The following is a 22550-nucleotide window of genomic DNA, read 5'->3' as shown; positions in this document are numbered from 1 at the left end:
ACCTCCAACTTTTTTCCTTTCCAAAGATTTTGAACATGTCACTGACAAAATCTGTTACCATCTTTCTCAGACTTCATGTCTAAATCCTTCCAATCAGATTTGCGATCCACACTACTGAAACAACTCTGATAAGAAAGTCACAGTTATGACTGTATGATAGGTAAACTATACCTCCCTGTCTTCCTTAAACTTTCTGTACTGTTTAAAATGTTTGTCACACCATCCTCCTCCAACACATACCAACCCAATGTCTATCTTGTTTATCTAGCCAGAAAAAACATTTGCAATGGCTTCACTGCAGACTTTCTTTCACATCTGCTGAATCCCAAGAGTTTATCCTTGGCCACCTTATCTACATGCAGACAACTGGCAACATAATCTATAAACACAGTATTAATTTTCAACATCTAACTCTATCTCGCAGTTACTTCCCTTAACTTTTCTATTGTCGTTAATTTATCACAATCTTTATGTGACAATCAGCACTGGATAGGTAATAATTTCTTCTTAGATTCCCTGCCTGAAGGCAAATCTCAGTGCTACAACCTCTACCATATCAAGGAGGCAGGTTCAACATCGAACCCAGCTGACGTGGGAATAGAATACCAACACGATGGCCATCCTGCCACGTGAGGCAACCACCCTCTCCAGGAATCTGAGTTGCTATGGCAACATACATATTTATGTTTGCATGTTTTAGCTTGGAGCTATGGATAGTGAAGATAAAACTCTAATTTCTTTTACTTTGTGGCTGACTAGGAATCTCTTTTATTCTTCTGCCAGCCATTGACATTTGTGGAAAGGAATCAAAACCTGTTTAGCTATGATATTAATTTCCCCCTCTCTGCACACCAAGTTCTGAATCAGGAGCTTCTGGTTCTGAGGCAGGATACACTGCCCACGTTGCCACAGACCTTCAGCAGAAATTTACTTCTATTAAATATTGGAGCCATTGATTGTGTTTGACACTGCAAAATCTCTTCTCTGGCAATTGATTCAGTTTCCCAGCCTTGTACCAGTCTTAAATTATGCCAGTCTGTTCACAACTTTGGTGTTGCACCTGACCCCTGAGATCAGCTCTCGACCCTATATTTGTGCCATCATTAAGATGGTTTATTTCCATGTTTGTAATGTTTTGTCTTTGTCCTGTCATGTGTTACTAATCTGTTATTGAAGTCTTTATTACCTCTAGACTTGTGTATTCCAATGTAACCTTGGCTGATTTTCCACATTCTGTCCACCATAAACTTGAGGTCATTTAAATGTCTGCTGTCTATGTCTTAACTTGCCCCAAGTCTCGTTCTCCCATCACCTCCCTTCTCACTGACACACATTAGTTTCTGACTATGCAACATTGTATTTTTAAATTCACATCCATGTTTTCAAACCCCTCCATTACTTTATCCTTCACTATCTCTGTAATCGCCTCCAGGTTCATAACCCTCTGAGACACTTGCTGTCTGGTTTTGGCCTCTTGTGCACCCCCATTTGTGACTATATCATCAATTCCTGAGTCATAAATTGCAGAATACCCTTCATATACTTCCTTGGCACTCTACCTCAATTCCTTTCTTTAAGACACTCTATAAAGCCCTACACTTCTGATCAAGCTTTTGCTTAGCTGTCCTAATATCTACTTAGGTGCTTTAGTGATATTCTTTGTTGTATATTACTCCTGTGAAGCACCTTTGTCGATTTATTTGGATAAGGAGTTATAGGAATATAAGTTGTTTTTGTTGAGTAAATTTACCTTATTCTATTTCTGCAGATCACACAACTATTTGACCATGAAGGGACAGTTGTTTTTGCAATGTTCATGGCAATCTGGGGTAGGTATTTTCTTCAGCGCAATGTTGGTTTCCATTTTAGTTAATAAACAAAAGTCTACCCAGGTGTTATTTTCAAAGCTAGTCCACCCCCATAGTATGAATAATTGTAGTACATAGCAAAATATTTGAAAAGAGTATTACACATAATGGGAAAGTCTTATTCCTACCTTCATCAGGTTCCAAGAGGTGGGCGAGTGCTAATTGAGCATCACTAACAAGCACACCAGTTTCAAGTCACCTCTCTTATTAGTTTTACCTTCTCTCAGGAAGGGGAATGGCATGCCATGAACACCTCAAAAAGAGCTTCCTCCATCTGTCATTCCTGGCAGATGCCATAACACCATCCCCTGGTAATCTGTGATGCCCCAGCCACTTATTCCATCATCCAAACTACATGGATGGATTCTCGAGCTCGAGTGTTAGTCCTTGTAAAGGTGACTTCTTGACCCTTTGTATCACTTTGAAATGGAGCTACAGAGGCACTACAAATTAAACTATCTGCTCACAAGAATCATCATTGAGCAAATATTTGGGCTTCTGAACATCTTTTTCGGGTCTATGGACTGTGGTGGTACCTGCAGGACACTCCTACAGATGTTCTTTTTTAATTTTAATTTGCAAAGGTTTTGTGCATAGTGATAGTCTACAGTGTTCTGTATCACCTGCACCTTCAGGCACCCTGGGGTTGGGGACACTGATGATAGTTATCACAGTTGGCAATTTTAGTGGAGGTGGACAACTTGGCTGTATACTGATTGGCCAATTACAGGGTAAAGGAGTCAAGGCAGAAATGCTGAGGTAGATGCAGGTGTCACAGCTGGGTGAATCCTCAACACTTGTTAAGGGTTCAGGAAGCACCTGAACATTCAGTTCCATATAACTGATGCTACTGCAATGTCAGCAACCTGAATCCGTCCAGTTTACTGCTCTTTTCCTTCAATGCACGGGAAGGAGAACCTTTCTACATCTCCTTCACCGCCTGCAGAAATAACTCCAGAACAGTTTTGCAGAATCGAGGGGCAATTCTCATTTCAGGCCTGGCTTCTCCTCCTGGATTTCTAGTGCTTCTGTCTTTCCCTGCAAAATACAGGCAACTGTAATGATTGTTGTGTTTGTTTACATGAGGCCGGTACCTCAGCATTTCTGCCTCGACTCCTTTACCCTGTAATTGGCCAATCAGTATACAGCCAAGTTGCCCACCTCCACTAAAATTGCCAGCTGTGATAACTATTACCAGTGTCCCGAACCCCAGGGTGGGGGAAGGACACATAAATGGTCTCAGCATTGGTTTCCCAATGCAGGATAGGAAGTTCTGCCCATCATTTCCTCAATTTTCTCCCCCAAGTTAGTGACCCTGTTGATGATATAGTTTACAGTTAGAAGCAGTTTAACAGAATATCACCCAAAAGCCAATGTCTAATGTATCAATCCTAGCAATGAGCATTTTCAGAATGTTCTATTTTGGTGGTTGCATAGTTAAGCCCCATTGTGCATAGTGTCCAATGGGATCAGTAATTAGCAGTTGGGAAAGGGAGCTCAGGCTTATCTTTCCTCTTCCTAGCATAGCAGACTGAGACCAATGAAGTGCTTAGGGTTGTGGAAGTTCTGATTGCCTCTTGGCTCTGATTAATTACTTTAGGATCAATCAAGGATTAAATTTGGTGTTTTCCTGGTATTTGTAACTCACTAATATACCAGTTTATTATTGGAAGAGCTCAAAATACAGTATTCAGTCCATGTGCATGCAATTTATATTTATCCATCAGTTTAAACTTGCAAATCTTTTATTCCAATGTACTTCAGTGTATAGTCCTCACATACCAATATACAGCGTTCCAGTGTATAGGTATGTGAGGAATAAAAGGATGGATAGGGTAGGAATAGGACCAGTCAAAGACAGAAGTGGGAAGTTGTGTGTGGACCCTGTGGAGATTGGAGAGATGTTAAGGAATATTTCTGATTTGTTTTCACTCAGAAAAAGGAGAATATTGGAGAGAAGAAGACTGAGATACGGGTATTAGACTAGAAAGGATTGAGGTCAGTAAGAAAGAAGTGTTATCAACTCTAGAAGGTGTGAAAGTAGTTAAGTCCTCTGGGTCAAATGGGATTTATCTGAGAATTCTCTGGGAAGTGAGGGAGGAGGTGGCGGAGCCTTTGGCCTTGACCTTTGAGTCGTCATTGTCTACATGTTTAGTACCAGAGGACTGGAGGATTGTAAATGTTGTGCCATTGTTCAAGAAGGGGAGGAGAGATGACCCAGGTAATTATAGACCAGCCTTGCATCTGTTGTAGGAAAAGTTTTAGAAAAGATGATAAGAGAAGGGAATTATAATCATCTAGCAGACAACAATTTGATTGGAGATAGTCAACATGGTTTCATCAAGGGCAGATCGTGTCCCACAAACCTCATTGAGTTTTTTGAGAAGGTGACCAAGCATGTAGATGAGGGTAGGGCAGTTGACATGGTGTACATGGACTTCAGTAAAGCCTTTGATAAGGTTCCACATGGTAAGCTGTTGGAGAAAATGCAGAGGCATAGGATTGAGGGTGACTTAGCAGTTTGGATTAGAAACTGGCTTTCTGTCAGAAGGCAGCGAGTGGTGGTTGATGGAAAATATTCAGCCTGGAGTCCATTTACTAGTGGTGTGCCACAAGGATCTGTTTTGGGACCACTGCTGTTTGTCATTTTCATAAATGACTTGGATACGGGTGTAGGTGGATGGGTTAGTAAGTTTGCAGATGACACTAAAGTTGGTGGAGTGGTGGACAGTGTGGAAGAAAGTTGCAAGTTGCATGGGGACTTGGATAAACTGCAGAATTGGGCTGAGAGGTGGCAAATGAAAATGCAGGTAAATGTGAGGTGATTCACTTTGGGAAAAATAACGGGAAGGCAGGGTACTGGGTCAATGGAAAGATTCTTGGTAGTGTGGATGTGCAGAGGGATCTTGGTGTCGATGTACATGATTCTCTGCAAGTTGTCACCCAGGTTGATAGTGTTGTTAAGAAGGCATATGGTGTGTTAGATTGAGTTCCGGAGCCGTGATGTCATGCTGCAACTATACAAAATGCTAGTGCGGCTGCACTTGGAGTATTGTGTACAGTTCTGGTCGTCCCATTACAGAAAGGATGTGGAAGCATTGGAAAAGATGCAGAGGAGATTTACCAGGATGTTGGCTGGTCTGGAGTGAAGGTCTTATGAGGAAAGGTTGAGGGACTTGGGTCTGTTCTCATTGGAGAGAAGAAAGCTAAGAGGGGATTTAATAGAGACATACAAGATGATCAGAGGATTAGATAGGGTGGACAGTGAGAGTCTTTTTCCTACTATGATGATGTCATCTTATACGAGGAGGCATAGCTGCAAATTGAGGTGTGATAGATTTAAGACAGATGTCAGAGGTAGGTCTTTACTCAGAGAGTGGTAAAGGTCAGGAATGCCCTGCCTGCCAATGTAGTTAACTCAGCCACATTAGGAGCATTTAAACAGTCCTTGGATAAGCATATGGATGATGTTGGGATAGTGTAGGGGGATGGGCTTAGATTAGTTCACAGGTCGGCACAACATCAAGGGCCGAAGAGCCTGTTCTGCGCTGTACTGTTCTTTGTCCTATGTTCCCAGGCCCATGGTCCCATAGTAATTTAATATCCATGTTAATTACCTTGAGGCAAGACTACCATCTCTATCTGACCTGCCTCCGAGAGCTGTCAGCCAGTTGCCATAAGCTCATTGTGGCATTAACTGGGACTGGATTCCAACAATATTTGCACTGGACTGGATGCAAAATAAGAGAGAGGACTTTGCCACGGTCAGGCTGGCAGGCCCAAATGAGGCGGATCAGTTAGACGGATAGCAGGGAAAGGAACATGCAGGAACGTCTGGAGCTTGGTGGAGTCTCTTTAAAATAAGTATCCATAAATGAAGCAACTAATCTCACTATCCTAGTGTTCGAGCAGTGTTACTTGCAAAATTTCCAAGCTATCCAATGAAATATTGGTAGAGATAGGAAATGGTCCTTACATGTATTATTAACTACTTAAGTACCTCATTTGACACAAGGGAAGATTTGTCCCCCAGCCCTTTCCATTCCACTTGTAAAAATGTGCAGTATCAGGGGCAGGCGGATGTATTTTACATTCCCTATCTACTGCTAAACCCATTCAGAGGGGAGTATAAAAGTCTGCCTGTGATTATTAATTAAGTTAATAATTGTTATTTCAGTGAATGTTTCTCTCTCAAAATATAGCTACTGTATTTTTGGAACTGTGGAAACGAGCCCGAGCAAGATCTGTCTGCTCATGGGATTTGTACCACTGGGATGAGGACGAGGTAAAAACTTTAATGAACACTACATTGATACTTTGAGAGTTTTTAGATTACACCGCTGGTGGTGAGGTGCTCTTTCTTGCCATTCTGACACCAGTGAAAGAGGAGACTTTGGAATTGGCAGAATATGAAGACATTGATATCGAGGTAATATCACTGGATTAGCAATCAATACATGCGTTTCAATCCCACAGTGGCAGAGGGTGCAATTTCAAATCAATATAAATTTGGAATTAAAAATCTAATTGTCATGAAATCATTGCCAATTGTCATAAAAATCCATAGGTTCACTAATGTCCTTTAGGGAAGGAAACTACAATTCTTACCTGGTCTGGCTTATGCGTAACTCCAGAGTCACAGCAATGTGTTTTAACTCTTAACCACCCAGTGAGAAAGGGTTTCCAAAGCTATTTAATTGTATCAATCACCAGATAGTCTCATGAAGCCTAGCATCAAATAAGGCACTGAAAATGTCAATGGCAAATACAGCTCGGATGACCCTATATGAAAATTTATGGGTTAGTGCTAAAATTGTGACTAACAATGGCATAGACATATCAAGCAACAGCCTGGCATAGTCATACTCACAGAATCATATAACAAGACAACATCCCAGACAACACTATCACCATCTCTGGATATGTCCTGATCCATCAGAGGTGGCAGTGATATACAGACAAGAAGGAGTTGGACTCCTCAACATTGTCTTTGGACCCATGGCATCTCATGACATCAAGTCAAACACAAACAAGGAAACCTTCTGTTGATCATTTTGAACAGCACTTTGAAGAAACACTCAGGGGAGCAAGGGTGCAGAATCAACTCTGGATGGGGGATTTCAATGCCAACCACTAAGAATAGCTTGGCAACATTACCACTGATTGAGCAAACCAACTCCAGAAGGACATAGTTGCTAGTTTGGGTCTGTTGTAAGTGGTAAGGGAAGTAACTAGTCGGAAAACATACATGACATCATCCTCACCAATCTGCCTGCTGCAGGTGCATCTGTTCATGACAATGTCCCCTTAATATTCAATGGTGTTATCATCACTGAATCCCCTCTATCAACATCCTGGAAGTTACCATTGACCAGAAACGGAACTGGATTAGCAGCAGGTCAGTGGCTGGGAATAAATCACCTCCTGAATCCACAAAGCTTGTCTCCTATCTGCAAGACACAAGTCAGGAGTGTGATAGAACACTCTGGATGAAAGCTGTTCCGACAATACTCAAGAATTTTAACACTCTCCAGGATAAACTAGCCCACTTAAATAGCACCACATCCACAAACATTTAATCCCTCCATGATCGATGCTCAGTGTGCAACTTTTACTTAATGCATTATAGAAATTCACCAAGGGCTCCTTAAACAGCACTTGCCAATTTATGATCACCATCATCTTGAAGGACAAGGGTACCAGATTTATGGGAACACCATAAATTTTCAAGTTCGCCTCCAAATCACTCACATCCTGACTTGGAAATATATCACCGTTATTTCAGTGTTGCTAAGTTAAAATCCTGGAACTGTTTGCCCAATGGCACTGCAGATCTATTTATACCAAATGGACTGCAATAGCTTAACATCATCTTCTCAACGGCTTCCAGGGATTGGTGATAAATACTGGCAATTGAATAAATAAATAAAGGATCTTTTTTATCGTCAGACCTGTTTGTATATTGAAATCCCAGTTGTATACATGACAAGGAGGGTTTACCAATACAATTTTTGTCCATTTTAAATGCAAGGTGGTACCTTCTCCATTGGAAAAAGTTCTGTAATGCCTGTTAACACTTGCCCAAAGCTGGACAATATAATGGTCAACTTGTAGGACAGAGCCCCCAAAAATCATTACATAAAAACTATATTATAATACTGCACCTAGTAGTGATATTTGAAGCTGTCAAAGCATTTTTCATTTACCACTAAGAATGTTCCTAACTCCTCTAGTGATCCCTGAAATAACTCCATAGAGGCTGGTATTCCGTCACCAAGTCACCCTTAATTTACACATGGAGAGACCCCAACACTGATCCAGATTTCTCAGAGCCAGCTGTCAGAGTAACTAGGATATCTGACAATTCTGTTGTTATCTGTCAGCCAGAGTTCCTGATTGGACCTGATTAACAGCCCCAATCAGGGAACTCGGTTTCTTGCAGTCCATCTGGCTGACCTTATGACCTTATATTCCTCCCCTTCTGAGTCCAAGGACATGGGCTGTTTTTTTTTTTGGAGCTCCTCCTAGGGCAGTTTAGCACTGGCTCAGGTTCCTCCAACTCTGCCTCTGATATGGGCAGCTTGTAGCACACAGTAGGTCATCTCTTGCACCTGGAGTGTTTTGGAAGAAATTCGTTCTCCTCCTCAGGCAGCAAAGGCATTGAGATGACGACATCCGCCATATCCATCTCAGATTCTGAGCTATCTTCAATGCTTGATGTAAAGAGAGAACCCATGGGTTCTGGAACAGTTGGAAAGACAGTTGAAGAGCTGGGCACATTTTGCTCCCACAGCGTTTGCACGTTTGCAGCTTTCATATGGTCTACATGCTTGTTCAGGACTGTTGCAACTAACTGAACTTTAAACATCACTGGACTGACCTTATGTCAATCATGCCTCTTACCCTTGCATGGTCATTCCGATGGTTCCTACACCAAACGATATCCCTGAAGTAAGCTATCTTTGGGTTTGCGTAAAGATTTGTAACTCAGGTGCCTGTTGCCATTGTTGTGGGTTCGTTCGCCGAGTTGGGAAGTTGATTTGCAGACATTTCGTCCCCTGTCTTGGTGACATCTTCAGTGCTTTGGAGCCACCTGTGAAGCGCTGCTGTACTGCAGCTTCTGGAACTTAATTGGTTCCATTCCTGACGTTTCCAGTTGCTGGTTCCAGTTTTTGTTGTAGTGGCTGGCATATTGGGTCTAGGTCAATGTGTTTGTTAATGGAGTATGTGGATGAGTGCCATGTTTCTAGAAATTCTCTGGCTGCTCTCAGTTTAGCTTTTCATTTTGTTGTCCCAGTCAAATTTGTAGTTCTTGTCATCTATGTATATGGTTCCTAGGGACAGCTGATCATGGCGTTTAGTAGCTAGTCGGTATTCATGGATGCGGATTGCTAGTTATCTGTCTGTTTGTCCTATGTAGTGTTTCGTGCAGTCTTTGCATGGAATCTTGTAAATTATCTTAGTTTGCACATGATGGGTATAGGGCCTTTTGGTCTGGTGAGTTGTTGTCTGAGCGTAGCTGTTATTTTTTTAGGTTGTCGTGAATTTGAGTGGTCGGAGAAGTCTGGCTGTTAGCTCAGAGTCATTTTTTATATAAGGTAGCAAGGCTAGTGTGTTGGGTCGTGGCATGTCCTCATCGTGTTGTCTATCTGCTAGGCATCTGCGGATAAAATTGTGGGGACATCTGTTCTTGGTGAAGACTCTGTAGAGTTGTTCTCTTGGTAGGTCGGGAGTGCTGCAGTGTATTGTAGCCCTTTTAAACAGGATCCTAATGCAGCTTCATTTGTGTGTGTCCAGGTGGTTGCTGTTCTCGTTCAGGATCTGGTCTGTGTGTGGCTTTCTGTATGCTCTTGTAGTGTATTCACTCTTCTATGTTCTTTCTACCATCATATCCAGGAATGGGAGTTGGTTGTTGGTTTCCTCCCCTCTCGTAAATTTGATCCTGTGAACATGGTGTTGATAATCTGGTGTGTGTTCTTGATCTCTGTTCTCTTAATAATTACAAAAGTATCTGATCCAGAATTTGGGTCAGATTTATGGGAGGGCTGTTTGTTCCAGTCTTTGCATCACTGCTTTTGCTGTGAACCCAGAGATGGGTGAGCCCATAGGTATCCCATTGATCTGTTCATATTTTTGTTGTTGAATGTGAAATGTGTCGTCAAGCACAGGTCTAGTAGTTTGAGTATGCAGTCCTTGTTGATATATTCCCCATCGTGTTGTCTGTTCTGCTTGTCCAGGAGGTTGGCTATTGTCTCTCTGGCTAGAGTTTTGTCAATTGAAGTGAACAGTGCCTTTACAACAAATGAGACCGTTGCTTCATCCTTGTCTATGTTTATGTTCTTTGTATTGTCTAGGAATTCCTGTGATGATTGTAATGGAGTGTTTGGATCTGCTGATAAGATGTTTCAGTTTTTGTTGGAGCTATTTTGCAATTTTATGTGCTGGAGCTCCTGGAAGTGCCACAATGGGTGTAAGTGGTATGTTTGGCTTGTGTATCTTGGGTAATCCATAAAATCTTGGGGTGTTGTTGCCTTCTGGTTTCATCCTTTGTAAGTGAATCCTGGTTATCAGCCCATTTTTTTTGTAGTTTCAGTAGTGTGTTTTTTATTAAGTCCCTGTATTAGAACCCTATTCAAAAGGGCTACAACACACTGCAGCACTCCCGACCTGCGAAGGGAAGAAGAACACCACCTCTACAGAGTCTTCACCAGGAACGGATATCCCTGCAATTTCATCCGCAACTTCAACATGATGAGGACATACCATGACCCAACCCACTAGCCTTGCTACCTTATATAAAAAATGTCTCCGAACTAACAGCCAGACTTCTCCAACCATTCAAATTCACAACAACCTAAAAAACTGGAGGCCATGCTCAGACAATAGCTCACCAGAACAAAAGACCCTATACCTATCATGTGTAAGACTAACATAATTTACAAGATGCCATGCAAATACTGTACAAAACACTATATAGGATAAACAGGCAGACAACTAGCAATCCATATCCATGAACACCAACTAGCCACTAAATGGCATGACCTAACAAACACATTAACCTGGACCCAATAAAGCAGCCACGACAACGAGCAACCGGAAGCAGCAGGAATGGAACCAAATAAATTCCAGAAGACACAGTACAGCAACGCTTCACATGAGGCTTCAAAGCACTGATGTTGCCACCTAGACAGGGAATGAAACATCTGCAAATCAACTTCTGAGCTCAGTGAATGTACCCACAACTATAGTAAACTGTCTCTCTTGCTTAGTGGAGTCTTATGTCCAGCACTGGTGTTCCTGATTGGTTCCCCTCCCAGCCCAGGTCTGGGAAGATCAGATTTAACGTGCTGTGGAATCTTCTCATCATTGACAACTGAACTTGATGCACACCTAGCCATTTTGAGTGGGTGTCCATAATAAGTAAGAACTAAACCTATGAAAGGACCTGCATAGTCGACATGTAAATGAGTCCAGGGTTTACCCAGCCATTCCCAAGAATGTGGGAGAGCTGCGGCCTGTAATGTTTGTCGTTGTTAGCACTCTGGACACTGTACCACCAACGTGGCTATGTCTGCATCCAATTCTGGACACCAGCCATAACCTCTCTCCAGCATTTTCATTTTGGAAACTCCTGGATGACCCTGGTGGAGTTCAGCCAGTATCTGGCAGCGACCTTCGCTCAGGACAATCACTCTTGCTCTCTATAATAATATTCGCCGACTGTGATCTGGTCTTTCTGGATCCAATAAGATTTCAATTCTGGTTGTGACGGCCCTTTGATTTCCCCAATCACCACCAGCTGTTTCAGTTTTGCCAGGACCAGATTTTTCTTTGTGCAAAGTCTGATATTGTCATCTGTGACCGGAATTGTGTCCAGCAAGTTTAAAACCAGAACAGACCCTTGCAGTGGTGGTACCACCAGTGCTGTATCTGCCAATGGGAGGCCGCTCCATGCATCCGCATTTGCTACTTGGCCTCCTCGATGGTGTTCCAACTTGTAAATGCAGTTAGAATTAGAGCCCACTGCCGAATTCAGCCTGAAGATATGGGCAGCACTGCCTTGTCCTCTTCAAGTAGACTTTTTCTTTATTCCTCTGACACTCCTTTTTTTGTTGTTTTACTTTCCCCTACACTACTGCCTAACACTGGTAGTGCTTATTTTCCCCCCGCACCCATGTTGTGTGTGTGCAGGTGTGAGACACAGTGAAAGACATAAGGTGATCAAGTCTTTATTCAGTTTCCACCACCAGGAAGAAAAGAAACACCCAAGTGGCCAGTGACAAGCAATGCCCTTCACATCAAAGGGCAATGCTGTGTGATCAAACAGTGAAGGGAAGGGTAGGGATTAAATCAAAATAGAATTGGACAGGGAAATAATGCACTCCACTCCCTGTGGTGCCCACCTCTCCCTGAATAGCTCAAGGGTGTTGGTGAACACTGTGTGCTCCTTCTCCAGAGACACCCGGGCTCTAACATAACCGCGGAAGAGGTGTAGACAGTCAGCCATAATTACCCCCACCATGGCCCGCTGCCTGGACCTGTTTATGGCCAGTTTGGCCAGGCCCAGGAGCAGACCTATGAGGAGGTCCTCAGATCTGCCCTCCCCCCTCCGTACCGGGTGCCCGAAGATTAGAAGTGTGGGACTGAAGTGCAACCAAAAACAGAGAAGGAGGTTTTTAAGAAAATCAAAAAGGGAATGCAAGCATCCACACCCAATATATACATGGTTCACGGACTCCACCGCACCGCACAACAAGCAGTTGGGCTGGGAGTCTGTGAACCACCGCAATCTGTGGTTGCAAGGGACTGCTGCGTGCAGCACCCTCCACCCCAGATCCCTGAGGGAAAGGGGGAGGACTCCCATGTAGAGAACCCTCCACTGGAGAGCCACTCCTGCTTTCGTCTGTCAGCTAGGGGTCCCTGATTGGGGCTTTTAATCTGGTCCAATCAGGGAACTCATATTCCATGAGATCCACCTGGCTGAGCTTGTTACAATCATTACAGTCACAAGCCATCCAAAGAGGTTCATTGTTTTTAGCCTACCACAATCCTCAACAGCAGGTGTACATAATTTGCAGGAAGAATTTTCCTGTGGTCCCCATAATGATGATCCTGTCTTTTGAAGAGGGTGTGTGTGCATGCATTTTGCACCACAATAATTTCTTGTCCATGAAAAGACTACATGAGAATAACATGAGGTTGGGAAGACAGGGGAAAATTGTTTTCTCAACACAAAATTCTAAGTTCAGCATTTCACTACACCATTCACATCTCCATTGCGAGTCAAAAATCTTGCTATTAGTATTCAATTGACAAGGAAAATGTTAATTTACTTGTAGGAGTCACAGAATAATACAACACAGGAATAGACTCTTCAGTCCAACTTGTCCAAGCTGACCAGGTATCCTAAACTGAATAGTTCCATTTGCCTGCATTTGGCCCATATCCTTCTAAATCTTTCTAATCCATATGCCTTTTCAAACACCTTTTAAATGTTCTAAGTGCACTCACCTCTACCACTTGCTCTGACAGCTCACACCACTCCCTGTGTAAAAAAAGCTGCCCTTGGGTCCCTTTTAAATCTTTCCCCTCTCACCTTAAATCTATGCACTCTGGGTTTAGACTCCCCTACTCTGGAGAAAAACTGACTATTCACTGTACCTATGCCCCTCAAGATTTTATAAACCTCTATAAGGTCACCCATTAGTCTCTCATGCTCCAGGGCAAAAAAGTTCTGGTTTCTCCTTCTAAGTCAAACCCTCTAGTCTTGGTAACATCTTTGTAAATCTTTGTTTCCATTATTGGGTTGAAGTAGAGAGACAATTCAATTCTGATATGATTGTTTTATTGCATCAGGAGGAACTGGCGCTTGGGCTATTATACAATCCTGATGTCAAAGCTAAAGAATATCACCATTCATACAAACGCACAACAATTGTTATGTTGCTAGCATGTATTCTGGTAAGTTATTATGTTGTGTTTATACTCTGTTGTAATAAGTCATCATTAAGAAAAATATTAGCAAATAAACAGCATATAAGGGATGATATTATAACCTAAACTTTGCTCCACTGATATCCTATCCAAGTGCTACGCACATTGGACACTCATGCTAGGGAATTGGATTGAGTAGCATGAGTATTTAAAATTGTAGAAAACAAGTGGCAGCTTCCATCTCACTTCCTGTTTCTAACAGTCCTTGTTGAACTGAGCATTCTTCATGAACTTTAATTGCACTATAAGGTAGCTTCCTCAATAAATTTAGAGGGATGGTGCAAGTGAACTCCATGTGCAGTTGTCCAGCCCCATATTAATTGCTACAGGTTTTCACTGAGTTTCTAGGATTTATCATACAGTTATGTCCATTAGGCAGTGTGGGGAGAAAGTACTGTACAGATTTGTCAGATGCTTGTCTCAGTGAATAATCATGTAATCAATTTCTGTCCATCTGGAACAAAAATAAAATGGTTCCATAAAGTGTTAGTGATGTGGTCTGTCAGTCTAATGGTATGACTGAAATTATACCCTCTATTGTCAGTCTATGGTGCACTTTCTCATCCACAGCAATTTCTAACCTTTCTTCAACATGCAATGATCAAATTTATTAGTGTAAAATTAAAGGTAAATGTCAGACCAGGTCTCACTGCGCAAGAAACTCATAAACAAGCCTCTTGTGTCAGTTTACATTCCTGCAATACTTTATAAACAAAAAATACCTCATACCCAACTCAGACTACTACATTATATGATACACAAGGGAATTTCCAAAATCTGTTTCCGTACTCTCACTAATTGCACTATAAATATATATAAGATAGTTTTGCACTCAGAACACTCTCATTCCTACACTAAATTATATGTAAGGCAATTTCACCCTCAGTATACCATGCAAAAACACTGCAAACCATTATTTTGTTTCACGACACAAAGAAGGGGAATATTTGCTGTTTTGCAAGACATATATTGAGATAAATTTAAAGGAAAGTAGCTTTTTCAGGCAGGGCTGCAATGATTGAAAGCCTACACTAAAACTGGTTAGCATTGGTGTTCATGCACTGATACAGACAAATTAGATTTGTACTTTAGTTGAAGAAAAACACTTTTTTAAACGTCTGTCAGAATTGTTTCTTGAGAGTTGTAAAGAACAGTTTGAAGATTATCTCTACTGGAGTGGAGTATTAAGGAATTCAAAGAAAGAGAACCTTTTCTGATTGAATTTTCATCCAATTGTCCCATGCACTTTCTCATCCACTGCAAATTCTAACCTTTCTTCAGCAAGCAATGATCAAATTTATTATGAATTGAATTGAATTGAATTTATTGTCATGTGTACCGAGGCACAGTGAAAAGCTTTGTCTTGCGAGCAGTACAGGCAGATCAATTTCTGTCCATCTGGAACAAAGATAAAATGGTTCCATAAAGTGTTAGTGATATGCTCTGACAGTCTAATGGTATGGATGAAATTATACCCTCTAGTGTCAGTCTATGATGCACTTTCCCATCCACAGCAAATTCTAACCTTTCTTCAACATGCTTCATCTTCACCACTGCAAACTGGAAAGGACACCAGATCAGGCAGTTAGATGATCATCCAGTTAAATTTCTGTCAGACCACTTCCAGGGACAGTGATAACCCACTCCCCTGAATCTACCTGCCAACCTGAGGCTGGCCACCACTGTGAGCCCCAGAACCACATCAAAGGCCACAGTTGCTAGTAACCAAGCAATGTGGAAGGCCAGGAGCAGTGAGGATGAAAGTTACCTTTTTGAAGGTGATTGTGTGTTGGGGTTGAAAGTAGAGGGGGGAGCCACAGGTTTCAAACGTAAGGGCAGGAAATAGATTTCAGTAGTTAGCCCCTATGTCTTGATCATCCTCAGACTGCAGCAGATCAAGGCTGCCTCACCCCCTGGATTCAACAAACAGGAAACTCTGTTGCACCGGTTGTGAAGTCTGCCAGTGTTCCCAACTGCCAAGAACAGAAACGGGATCTTATTATTTGATTGAAAATTAAACTGAATAGAGTTAAACGCAGCAGTATCATGAAGAAATCCTTAAGTCTTCATTAGGACATAGGGTGGGAAGAGGTTCCCATCTAATTCCTGCGTTGTTGGAAAAATTCTGGGGACTTTCAGGATGAGAATATTCTGTGTAGAAACTTTCATCTCTGAAAATCCTCTCCAGTTGTTCTACCGAGTATCTTCAACAAATGCTACTTCACTGAAGGTCCAGATTCTGTTGTCCATTGGAAGATATGCTTTTAATTGTTGATATCCACCAAGGTGTGAGCCTGGACTTTTAAAATTCAATAGAGAGTGAAATGAGAACTTATTATTTGATGGAATATTAAATTGAATTACAAAGTACCACTTGGACATAAGTTTCAGATTGTTGCATTGTAGTAGGGATTGAGCTAGGGAATTTGTTGCTATCCAAATTCTATCCAATTTGTTGCTATCCAATTACTGTTGTCCAGTACTTGATGAGCTCAAGAATGTTAATACTCATTAAAGAGTGAGTTTGTCATAGTAGATATCAATGGGGAGGCAATTTGAGATTGTGACTGTTTCAATACCAAACGTGTATAGTATTATTATCACTCAGCAGTGATTGAGCTGAAGTTTTCTGGTGTAGAACAAGGAATGCAAAGATGTATTCTTTTCATTTTTCTGTATTTTTGATTGTGGACTGAAATGAGAAAAGGGTTGTTTTTAAAAAATCAAGGATTGTGATAAGGATGACTGCACTTTTTAAAAGCAAATTACAAGTACTGTTTGTTCGAGCAGTGAGGGGGGTTACTATAGACAAGCTAGAGCTGGATACATGCAGATTGAGCTGACAACAAGTAGTTGATTGGTTGTGAAGCGGTGAGCAATTGTCGATAACAAAGGCCTTCTGCTTCCTAACAACTATGTGATTGGTTCTTCGGTAGCTGAACAACTTGTGGGTGTAAAGGACTGGTCAGAAGCAATCAAACCTCTTTAAAAGAAGGAACTGACCTTTTTTCTGCAATGAAAATACTGCAAGCCTGAAGAAAGCTAGTTTATTTCTTTTATTAGTTGCAATAAAATTTGGCTTTGAATCAATAAGTTAGTGACTTAATAAGCACACGACCTCCTACAAGCAAGTAAAAGTACCTGGAGAAGAAAGATCAAGTAGCAGTGGGTCCTGAAAAGTAACAGGATCATCTCAGTGAACCCTATGGACAGGGACAATTAAACTGACTTTCTAGTCTTTCCCTCTGCCCATAACACCAGTGTCTTTTTGTGTGTGTCTGTATGCGTGTGTTGGATAAATTTATAAGGGTTTTAACTATTAGAGTTATATGTCAATAGTTAATAATTGTTTACTTGCAGCTAGAATATATTTACTTGTAATATGTAATCATTGTTAAGTACAGAAGCCTGGTCCATGCTTGTGTCAACCTGGTTTTAGAATCCTGGGGATTTTGTATACTTTTATGAAAGTTTTATCTTTTGTGATCACTCTGAGAATAGTGAGCTTGATTTCCAACAATCTATCATAGTGAGGTAAAACAGAAATCAATCGATGAAATTCTGTTGTCAGGTTGTGCACAAGTTGGGACAAGTTCTCAAATAGTGAGTTTGCTTATTGTTATGGCTGTTTTATGTTAGTACATGAGATCATAGGTATATGTGATGAACTATTTCATTTGTTACTGATGTAACATTCTCGAACTCTTCCTTCTGGATTAGAGACTGCATTGACCCTATCATTGTCAGCATTGTTTATTTCTCTAGTGTGTTCAACCAATTTCCAGTGTCACTTTTCCCTGTTGCCTTATAGATCACTGTTATTATTGGTCTTTCACTTGGAATTGTGATATGTCGGGTTATTGCTGCTGTGACGTTCACAAAGTCTGGTTCAGAATTTCTGAGTGATCATGCCAGATCAATTGCTGTAATGGTTGGTGCTGTATTGCATTTCTTCACAATTCTCATCATGACTAAGGTAAGAGTGAGTTAAAGTACTTTGTCTTTATTTTTACGACTGCAATTCTTTTCAGTTGTTTGTTATTCTGAATCAGCTTACCAAATCTGGCTAGGGACCAGTCATTTTTTTGAAGTAAACAAGGATGAGGTGCAAGGGATTTACTAAGAGAACAGAGTCACAAGATTCCACATTTTGAACAACCAAAATAAAATTTACTACACAATGCTAGAGCAGTAGTATAATCTATAAAAAATTATAATCTAACAGCCAAAGGTAATATGTGGTAAATATGCATGATAGAGTGTAATCAAACACTTTCCAGCATACATCAAATAGCATGTGTAGTCAACACAGATTGAACAGATTTTTCACCCATTCTCCCCAGGTGTTAATGACATGGTAGGTCATCAAATCTGCTTAAACTTCAGAAGGGGTTACAATTCTTCATTTTTACTAATCTAATCTTGAAGTTCCTTCTCAAGAGTCATTCCATAATGGACTGACTCAAAAATTGCTCCCATTCTGTAATCAATCTCCATTCTTGGTCTATGCTCCCCTAGTCTCTGGGAAGTACACTCCAACACTTAATCCCAGGCACAATACCTATTTTTCACCAACAACTTCATCAAACTGGATCTACCCTTTTGTTTTTCTTAGAGGGATTTTCCCTTGTTCAGTTCTATGGAGAAAATTATGCTGTGGGCTTTTCAACCCTTACTGTCAACTGTACTGAACTATTAATGACTTGCAGGCAATTCCAAGGTTCCAGGATTTCCCTGTTCCCAAATCCAAAGAATATCCAACTTCTTTTGAGGAGTTCTCACTGAGTGAAATGCATGTAGTGCAGTTGTCTTCCCAGCTGTGTAGCTAAAATCAGCATTGCCTAACAGAGTCTGCTTCTCTCTCTCGCTCTCTTTTTCCCTCTCTCACTTTTAGATCCAAGCCTGTCAATTCTATATTCACTGACAGTGTTGCTTGAACTGTCCTGAGCAACCCATTGAAAACTTCATACCTAGCCCTATCCTTACTTCTATGCAAAATTGGATGTAACAAACATTTTGGAACAGCCAGATGTAAAAGCTCTTTGGAATGGAGTGTGCCCTGAATATTTCATTTTCACAGATTGCTAGCATATGTGGCACAAGAAGTACTTACAGAAATAATTCATTTCAAGTTTTGAAAGAATTGATGTTTGAGTACATATATTAAAATATTTATGTATTTTGACTTTTGTTATGATCCCAGCTGATGTTACTACTGAACAAGTCAGATCCCAAAATGAAATTTGGCTTGTTAGATCATATTTTGTTTTATTTTTAAATGGTGATCTTTCACTGAAACATAAGCATTATGAAATATCTGTGTATTTTGACAATTTTTATGATCCCAGTTGATGTTAGTGCTAATCCCTAAATTTCCTGGGTGTTACCACAGAACAGAAATCCTCTGAATCAGCCATTCTGTAATTCTGTGGCAGATAACTCACATCCTGCCTTCTCAATTCCTATACGCCAACTACAAGGAACAAGTCAGGAATGTGTTGGAATTCTCTCCAACTGCTTGAATAAGGGCACCACAACAACACTTAAGAAGCCAAATGCCATCCAGAACAAATATATCCATTTGATTGGTATTGTATCCCTCACCTTCAACATTCATTTCCTATACAACCGATGCAGACAGGCACTAGTGCATACCATTTACAAGGTGCACTACAATAGCTCAACAAGACTCCCTCAACAGCATCTTTTAAACATGATTCTTTTGTCAACTGAAAAGGTAGGAGAGGCAAATGCCCATACAAGTTACTCACTGGTTGAACTCAGACACTATTCCCAATAGAATGCTGCACAACTTAATGAAAACAAGTGCTACAATGAATGGAAATACATAATTCTACATCTCAGATGTAAAACAGAAAAAAAACTTATCTATAATTACCTGAAATATGAATAAAACTGCTTTTTTGACATTTTTGTGTTCCAGATTAATCGTAAAGTTGCAAAGAAGTTATGCGATTTAGGTATGTAAATATATTACACTGCAATAAAATTGTTTGAACCCCTACAGGTTCATATTTGCTTCTCTGTGGTACTTGGTAACAACAACAATAAGAAAAATTCTGGCATTGTCCCTAAGCAAACTAACAGTTCAAATATGACCTCAATATATGCCTACAGCACATGAAGAGGAATTACTCTGAAAACATCATAAGATGTGAGACTATTGTAATTTAGGCAGCGAGTATACCTAGCATTCCATCGCTCTTCTGAAAGGAGAAAAAATGGAATAATGTAGTTACAGTAGTAGGGTTAGGACTTGCAAAGAGTGATGTAAAGTGAAGATCCAAAAATTGCTTTCTGGGGTTCTGGGATATGTTTTTTCGCAGCACAAATCTTGATAATTGACCAGATAATTCACTTAATTGATTTTCTGTAATTTGGCTGAAGCCTTACTTTTGAAGGTTAAAACATGTTTGGTTTGGATGATTAGGTATTTAACATAAAATATTTCATGTTAAAATAATTGTTTCTATCAGTACAACATTGGATTCAGTACAATCATGGTAATTTGTGAGTTGAAATGTTTTTAAATTTTGTAATTGTACCAGCCTCCACCACTTCCTCTGACAGCTCATTCCATACACGCACCACCCTCTGTGTGAAAAAGTTGCCCCTTAGGTCTGTTTTAAATCTTTCCCCACTCAACTTAAATCTATGCCACCTAGTTCTGGACTCCCCCTCCCCAGGGAAAAGACCGTGTCTATTTACCCTATCCATGCCCCATGATCAAACTGGTTCACTATCACATATGTTCTTTTTCAGGAATCCATGTTAGTCCACAGAAAGACATATGATTATTCTGATTAAGAATATGCTTGAGCTTTCCCTCCTCACTTTGTTCTTTGCTTACAACTTGAATATAGACAGTGCATTGTCAGCATTGGAAGATTTCCATCCAATTACTGCTAGACTCCCCAAAGATCTGTCTTTGATCCTTCTTTCTTTCTTATCTGCAAGTTGACTTTAGCCATATCATCTGCAGGAATAGTAACCTCGTAACATCTCCATCCTTGATGATAGTCCTCTACTAAAATACCATTTCATCCTTTATTCTGTTAGACCGATTGTCTAACATCCAATTTTAGATCAGACACACTTCCCTGCAGCTCAGTATTGGAAAGGTCTTCAGCCCTTGTCACAAACTTCACTCCCTTGCTAATTATTTTATGTGCCCCACCAGCAACTGTTTTGAGTTGAATGAGACCATTCACAACTGTAGTAGCTAGTTTGATTCCCACATTATCCATCACCAAGACCTTCTGTCACTAAACCCATGTACAACCCTTTGTCACCTCCAGACTCCAGCAAGACATGTTCACTGGTTCCCCTCCATAAGCTGTAAGTAGCTCGAAACTCCACCACACTTATCCTGTTCAGCATGTAAAGCTTGCTCATTCATCATCATTGTTCTGGTTGACTTTTATGTTTGCATTCCTGTGCCCTTTTTGATAAAGGATTACATTCAAACTTCAACTTGTCTTATCCTCTTTTAGAAGCTGATCAGTGTGTACATTTCAAACATTTCTGTTTTTAATACCTTAATGTAGGCTAGAAATTGTTAGATTAAATTATAACAAGAAACACTGAATGCATTCCCATAATCTCTTGTTTGCTATTTTTAGTGGGAGGTTTACCAACGTGAAATTAACATGTTGAAGCATCCACAGAGAAACATGGTCTAAAAGGAACTCCAATAATAAACAAACAAACAGAAAAGTCAAATTACTGAATATAACCAAGTATTAAAGAGACCAGAATCTTGCAACACAGTACAGCACTTTAATGAAATCCTAACTAATTCAGGAAAGTCACTATCACTCTCACTCACTATTTTATAACCAAATTCTAAGGATCATGAATGCAATAATACAAATGCTTTAGGAACCCTAAATAGAGAAAGTAGTAATTGCGATTCTTAAAAACCACATTTAAATTCTATGCAACAATGACAGGAAGAAAGTAACATCTGGTACTAACAAGCTCATGTTGGTCTCCAAAAATTTGCTTTGTTCCCACAGCTGATGACCTTGCCTTCCATTTGTGTGGAAAAAGCTGATTTGTTTCCAGTGAAGCATAAGAAAGCTGACATGTAGATTAAAACACTGACAGCTTCAAGTGTTCCACTTACATTGATGTTTTTTGTATATGTGTCAACATGTTTGGACACACCTCTATCGGACTTGAACTCTTCTGGCACAGACCTAAGAAGATGACCACAATGCCACACAACTCCTGCAATTGATATAGGTTGAATAAATATTGAAGAACATTAAAGTGTAGTATGCATCAGAAGGTGTATAGTATGTCTGTATTTCTCTTCTGTCCTGCTTTCACACTGATCTCTGGAGGATTAGTTGAATGAATCAGAGTACTATATGTTGTCTTTTAATCACATTATGGTATTTGCAGAAGGACCACGCACCGCACTGGCTCGAGAAAATAACTTCAGTGTAAAAATGTTCACGTTCCAGTTCTTTACAATGTTCTCATCAATCGTTTATATTGCATTTTTTCTGGGAAGGTGAGTATAGAGGACTTGTGGTCAAATCTGCTATTTGACAAACTGTTTAAAATTCAATAAATCATTACCACAGTTTCAGTCACAGGTATTCTTCTTGGAATCTTTCAAGTTTTGCAGTATGCAGTGATAATATACAGCATAATTTA

The 22550-nt window shown here is 40.4% G+C and overlaps 1 protein-coding gene across 2 annotated transcripts in view; it reads left to right on the top strand.

The window, feature by feature from the left end:
- The window catches only part of LOC122557905 (anoctamin-9-like), a 133943-nt gene that overhangs the window by 60108 nt on the left and 51285 nt on the right, over window positions 1-22550 (top strand). For both annotated transcript variants that reach the window (XM_087996675.1, XM_043706110.2), the window contains exons 11-16: window positions 1769-1829; window positions 6071-6153; window positions 13725-13829; window positions 17674-17838; window positions 19807-19843; window positions 22293-22404. In XM_087996675.1, the coding sequence (XP_087852801.1) occupies window positions 1769-1829; window positions 6071-6153; window positions 13725-13829; window positions 17674-17838; window positions 19807-19843; window positions 22293-22404 (563 nt within the window). The remainder of the gene's footprint in view (window positions 1-1768; window positions 1830-6070; window positions 6154-13724; window positions 13830-17673; window positions 17839-19806; window positions 19844-22292; window positions 22405-22550) is intronic.

This window comes from Chiloscyllium plagiosum, unplaced genomic scaffold (assembly GCF_037043375.1).
Source record: "Chiloscyllium plagiosum isolate Xiang-an unplaced genomic scaffold, Cpla_swu_hap1 HiC_scaffold_18, whole genome shotgun sequence".
Taxonomy (NCBI): Eukaryota; Metazoa; Chordata; class Chondrichthyes; order Orectolobiformes; family Hemiscylliidae; genus Chiloscyllium; species Chiloscyllium plagiosum.
The sequence above is the reverse complement of the archived record's forward strand: the minus strand, read 5'-3'. Positions and strand labels throughout refer to the sequence as shown.